Genomic DNA, 6057 nt, shown 5'->3' with positions numbered 1-6057 from the left:
TTCAGATTCGATCAAGTATACAATCATGTATGTTCGTACAAGTACAGAACACAGAGTGGAGTTGTGAAGCATAGTAGACCGTACAACGTCATGCATTTTTGAGGACAGGAAAGGGAACAAAAGCTAGATCAAATGAAAGAATGGCTCCTCCAGTGAGCAAAGTAGCAGTTATCACACACACATACGCAATCTAAAACAGGAGAAGCTTGCACACCGTGCAGATACAAAGACCAAAAACACCTGCATTGGTGCACGCACACATGCAACAGAAAATACGATCATGAACGACTAAGATCTCATAGGCTCAATAGTACAATGACTTGCATGTGTTTAACGCATGCAACGTCTAATCAGTCTGCGGACAAAGGTATACTGCGGTAGCAACAGCTGTTTCTCTGTCTCGTCTCTCTCTCTCTCTCTCTCTAAAACTTTAGTAAAAGTAAACTCTGAGAATGGAAGACTGACAGCACAAGCTGTGTACGTTTTTTCCCCCCAAAGCCGCCGATCACTTGGAAATTATTACAATTTATCTGCTACATAATTTCTATGAGGACACGGTTGATAAAGTCGCAGAAAAAATATTGACAGCTCTCTAGCATTTAACATCAGCGCGCCAGTGCAAGTAATGGAAAACCCCTTGAAGTAAATCACTTCTCTAGGTTGATGAGAAACATTCAAGTAAGCTGTTTTGTATATTGTAATATCCAGTGGAAGACTCAAACGGTGACAAACAAGTCAATAGGTTCTCTTTCTAAAAGTGGTGCTGTGCTTGCTGGAGCTTAGCGGCCATTCCAACTTGCTGGGCAGTGTTGGCTGGACGGTTGTGCGCGAAAAATGGTTGTGTGCGTGCGGGTAATGTCTGCGTGCGCTGGGTATGCTGGGTATGCTGCTGCTGCTGCTGCTGCTGCTGCAATGGAGGATGGCGCTGTGAAGTTATGTGCTGTCCTTGCACAGGCTGGTGGGCAAATTCAGCCGAAGCCGAGTGTGGCAAAGAGTGCCCCGGTTGGTTTTGCTGTTTGTGGTATCTCAGGTCCTGGGGCTCAGCGCTTGGCTGCTGGTGTTGGTGTTGGGCATGAACCGTGGCTTCATCATAGGAGGGGACAGGTTCAAGCTGCATGGTGGCTTGTCGCAATTCATACTGGGCAGCCTGTTCTGCAGAAGAGAATGGTGCTGGTGAGTGGCGAGACAATGGTCTCGTTTGTGCTGAGCTGGGTGCGTGCGAAGAAGAGGAGGGTAGTGAGGCAGCCATCTGCGTCTGGGCTGACATGACTCGTCGTTGCTGCATTTGCTGCTTGGATAGTGCATGACTGGGATGCCCATGCTGCTGCTGCTGCTGCTGTTGTTGGTGTTGTTGTTGTTGCTGCTGCTGCTGCTGCTGCTGTTGTTGTTGGTGTTGTTGTTGCTGATGTTGCTGTTGAGGAAAGCTTTGTTGTTGGTGTGTGAGTACTGCTTGAGGCAGTTGGTCTGGTATTTGCTCCAAACTAGGTGCATTATCTGACATTGGCGAGGCAATTGCTGCATCAAGGCTGATGACTGATGTATCCTGTCGTCCAAATAGAGCTGATACAGGGCGTGAAGAACCTAAAACACACACACACAGTTGGTGCACAGCAGAAACCATAGGTATGGGAATACTAAAAATACTCACAACATTATGTCAGTTTATGGGGAGATAGCGGAGATGGTGCGTTAAAAGACTTTGTACAGTATTTTCCGGAGTATATGCCGCACTGGAGTATATGCCGCACTGGAGTATATGCCGCACTGGAGTATATGCCGCACCGGAGTATATGCCGCACCGGAATATGCCGCACTGGAGAATATGCCGCACTGGAGTATATGCCGCACTGGAGTATATGCCGCACTGGAGTGTATGCCGCACCGGAGTATATGCCGCAGCTTGTGTTATTGTCTAAAAATACAGGCATCTACCATGATATTCGGTGTGCAAGCCGCTTTTGACATTTTTCAATAAGTGCTGCAGCTTCAATGGCACTCAGCTCGAAGTGAGTATCATAGCTGCTACGTGTTGACGGTGCCATAATTCAGCTTTGAGCGTCGAATGAAGAAGGAAACGACCTTGAGCGAGAGAGAAAGACAAGTGACCCGTATCAAAAGTTCCTTGCACTTATAATTCAATGTGCGTTTTCCACGCGCATCCGTGCAGTTACACATCACGGCCATTATTGTGTGCTGTTGCATTTTTTTGGCCCGTTACGCAAGCTATCGCACTTTACTACTCAAAGAAATCCAGTCGCGTCACTCAAGTACGCACAGCCCTAGACCTGCGAACACTGGACTGCGAAATGGTGCAGGGCGCAAACTTGAGTGACGCGACTGGATTTCATTGAGCAGGACCGTAGTACTGGCAAAATGAACGGGGCGTTCATTTTACCAGCTGAGTAAAAGCCGCACCGGCGTTTTTTTGGTGAATTTCGAGTGTTTGAAGTGTGGTTTATTCTCCGGAAAATAAGGTATATGAGAAAAATAAACAGACCCATTATCACATTCTGTCTTGTTACATACAGGGCTGCTCGATAAAATCCAATCGAGTGAGTCAAGTATGCGCGGGGCGCTGTGCATTCTTAGACCTGTGAACACTGGGCTGTGAAATGGTGCAGGGCGATGTGCAGCCCTAGAACTGTGAACACTGGGATGGGAAATGGTGCAGGGCGCTGTGCATCCCTGGAACTGTGAACACTGGGATGGGAAATGGTGCAGGGCGCTGTGCATCCCTAGAACTGTGAACACTGGGATGGGAAATGGTGCAGGGCGCTGTGCATCCCTAGAACTGTGAACACTGGGATGGGAAATGGTACAGGGCGATGTGCAGCCCTAGAACTGTGAACACTGGGATGGGAAATGGTACAGGGCGCTGTGCAGCCCTAGAACTGTGAACACTGGGATGGGAAATGGTACAGGGCGATGTGCAGCCCTAGAACTGTGAACACTGGGATGGGAAATGGTACAGGGCGCTGTGCAGCCCTAGAACTGTGAACACTGGGATGGGAAATGGTACAGGGCGCTGTGCAGCCCTAGAACTGTGAACACTGGGATGGGAAATGGTACAGGGCGCTGTGCAGCCCTAGAACTGTGAACACTGGGATGGGAAATGGTACAGGGCGCTGTGCAGCTCTAGAACTGTGAACACTGGGATGGGAAATGGTACAGGGCGATGTGCAGCCCTAGAACTGTGAACACTGGGATGGGAAATGGTGCAGGGCGATGTGCAGCCCTAGAACTGTGAACACTGGGATGGGAAATGGTGCAGGGCGATGTGCATCCCTAGAACTGTGAACACTGGGATGGGAAATGCTACATGGTGCAAACCTGCCTCACGCGATCGGATTTCATTGAGCAGCGCTATAGGTGCGAAAACCTGTGTAACAATCACATTCACTCCAAGGAAATCGTTTACGGTCATTTCTGTGTCCAGATGTGCCACGCCAGGCAGATATATTTCTTGGGGCTGGTGTGCACCGTAGCCTTTGAGGTGCACTTCAACCAATTTTGACCAGACACAGCATTGAAGAAGCCACAATTCCCAACAATTACGCAAAAGCTGTAAATAGCGATGGACCAAAATATCCAAAGAAGATCTTTGCACGAAGGTGAACAGTGCTGCCACGTCCAGCACAAGTTTCCCATGGCTTTGCTGACAGCTAAAGGGATTCCGGCTATACGTTGACCTTTCATGGTCAAAAAACCGAATTCAAAAGGGGTAGTCACCTTACAACCGGAAATCAACCGCTATCGACCAAATTGACATTGGACCGGTAACCCTCTTGCCAAAAAGTCGCCGTTTACCAATGTAATGGCAAACTATCACTTCTCTGTATGAGATGGGGAGATAACACCTCCAGAACTTTAGGACTTGGGATGAACTATGAGTGGATTCCAAACTGCTCCATTTTGAAGCTGCTTCTGTGCAACCAGAATTGGAAATGAAATATTGGGGAACGTGAAAGCACAAAGGAACGGCTCGGTTCTATGGACTTTGACCTAAGAACACGATTTCCCATATCAGCTCCCTGACACAACATACACTACGATTTAGTGATCAGCAGTGATGAGTTTTCAGGCAAACATTTCCTGTTCTCCTGCGAGCCAATAGGATATACGGGAACAGCTTACTCATCGCTACGCCAACGCTACTCTCAAATGCCAGATGTATCTTATCTCCACTGCCACTACTGCTGTTGAAGCAATCCCAATCACCGAAAGGTTACTCCTATGCCCTTCACCTTACAGAATTAAAATACCAAACAGCTTCTGCCGCTAGCCAGGGAGGTATTGTTGATGCTCTGCGTGCGCACAAGTGTGCACGCGCGCGCGCGCGCGCGCGTGTGTGTGTGTGTATGTAGTGTTGCGTTGCTGTGATTGACTGCTTGACTGTAACTTCCACATATTCTTCACTCCACCAATTTCACTGGTTATCAAGTTAGATAGTCCGGATAAATCAGAGGCAAGTTGTAAATATGAGGGGTGCCCTTGGTTACTAACTGAGCCATTCATGCCAATGATACAATTATCAGTTCATCTGATATCAAAACAACCACACACAGTCAAACCACTTCAGGATGAACACAAAGGGACTGATGGTATTTGTTCGCAGTAACAGGAGTTAATTCTGATCCATATTTCATACCCAGTGAACCCCCAGTCATCATGGATGCCAGCTATTCTAATGCCACTGTTCGTCTTATCCGTGTTCTTATTAACGAGGTTTCACTGAAGTTCAACCTAGAGCCCTACCAAACTCAATAATCAAAGTAAGAAATTAGAATATGTGCATAATATGGTTTGGGTTATATCGGTGTTTGTCTATTAGTAACAAAGTTCCAGACCATCGTTTTACTGCTCATAGCAGTTGATTCATGTCCGTCTTCTACATCAATCTCTATTCTAACACTGTACTGCACTGGCACAACAAAACCACTCTCAGTTTCTACGCCGGCGACACACGCACAGTCAAACATGCAAGTCAGTTCGTAGAGCCAAGTCACAGGGAAATCCCCTAGCCCTAGCTACTCATACCTGAAAACAAAGTCTCCAGCCTGAAGAATTAACAGGTTTTATCAATAGGTTTATATCATGATTATATCAATCCCACGGTTTATGTCTGGAAGGTTACTGAGTAGCAATGATTAACTGCCTGGTATGCAACCGATCCCAACCATAGAAGCGTTTCGAAACAGAATGCAGGTCGCAGGCAAAGGCATTGCAAGTACGTGAATCTATCATCAAGACCTACATTGTATCTTTCTCACGGGCCATCTTCAATGCAACTACTAACGCACTTCTACTACTAATCACATCACGATAATATTAAAATTAGTATCAAGAGCAATTCTATGTAAAATAAATCTCCAAGGAAGAACATATAACACGATGACTAGCCTCTTCTTTTACTCTTAATCGACACACACACACCAGCACACATACACAAACACACACGCGGGCACGCACACACGTACAACTGCATTACATTCACATGGTTTAGAGCGGTCACACTATGATAAGTTAGTATCTTGGTGGGGCACTCGGTCTCATGATTTGTGTCAAAGTTCTCTGCCCTACTCAGCAGTGCTTGCTGCATTTCTCGTAGTCAGAGCAGTCTGACTTCTTTGTTTTTAGCTCACATGAAAAAATCTCTATTGTTTGCTATAATTTATCACTATCGGTTTGGCTGGATATGGCCGAATACCTCTCAATTGGGGCAATGTTGCTCTTTCGCTCTACGTTTATTTGTATGCCTGTATGGAGCGAAGAGCTTTACTGCTCGCTAGACTGCATCGATCGGTTCAGCCAGTCACTCCGAGCTCCTCCAGTGAGACAGTAATAAAATGGAAACAACTAGCTGTCCGGAGATTGAGTACAAAGTCTCTGTTACCACATGTAATTATATTTATCGCCACATCACACTAGTCAGAACAACAGATGGCTTGATCAATTTATCGCCACATCAAATGCATTTTGCGAGAGACAATGCACTTGGTGGCCAAAATCCATCCGCAAACATGCACAATTTGCATCCACTTTGAGAATTTCAAATAC

At 46.5% G+C, this 6057-nt stretch overlaps 1 protein-coding gene across 2 annotated transcripts in view; it reads right to left on the bottom strand.

The window, feature by feature from the left end:
- Positions 1-6057, bottom strand: part of LOC135808899 (membrane-associated guanylate kinase, WW and PDZ domain-containing protein 3-like) — a 27332-nt gene continuing 21275 nt past the window's right edge. Inside the window, exon 22 of one of the 2 annotated variants that reach the window (XM_065322142.1) lies at positions 1-1581. In XM_065322142.1, coding sequence (XP_065178214.1) covers positions 752-1581 — 830 coding nt within the window. In that variant the 3' untranslated portion in view covers positions 1-751. The remainder of the gene's footprint in view (positions 1582-6057) is intronic. The other variant, XM_065322143.1, reaches the window with a different exon arrangement.

The sequence above is a fragment of the Sycon ciliatum genome, chromosome 2, assembly GCF_964019385.1.
Source record: "Sycon ciliatum chromosome 2, ocSycCili1.1, whole genome shotgun sequence".
In the NCBI taxonomy this organism is placed as follows: domain Eukaryota; kingdom Metazoa; phylum Porifera; class Calcarea; order Leucosolenida; family Sycettidae; genus Sycon; species Sycon ciliatum.
Note: the sequence above shows the minus strand (reverse complement) of the source record. Positions and strands in the feature narration are given on the sequence as shown.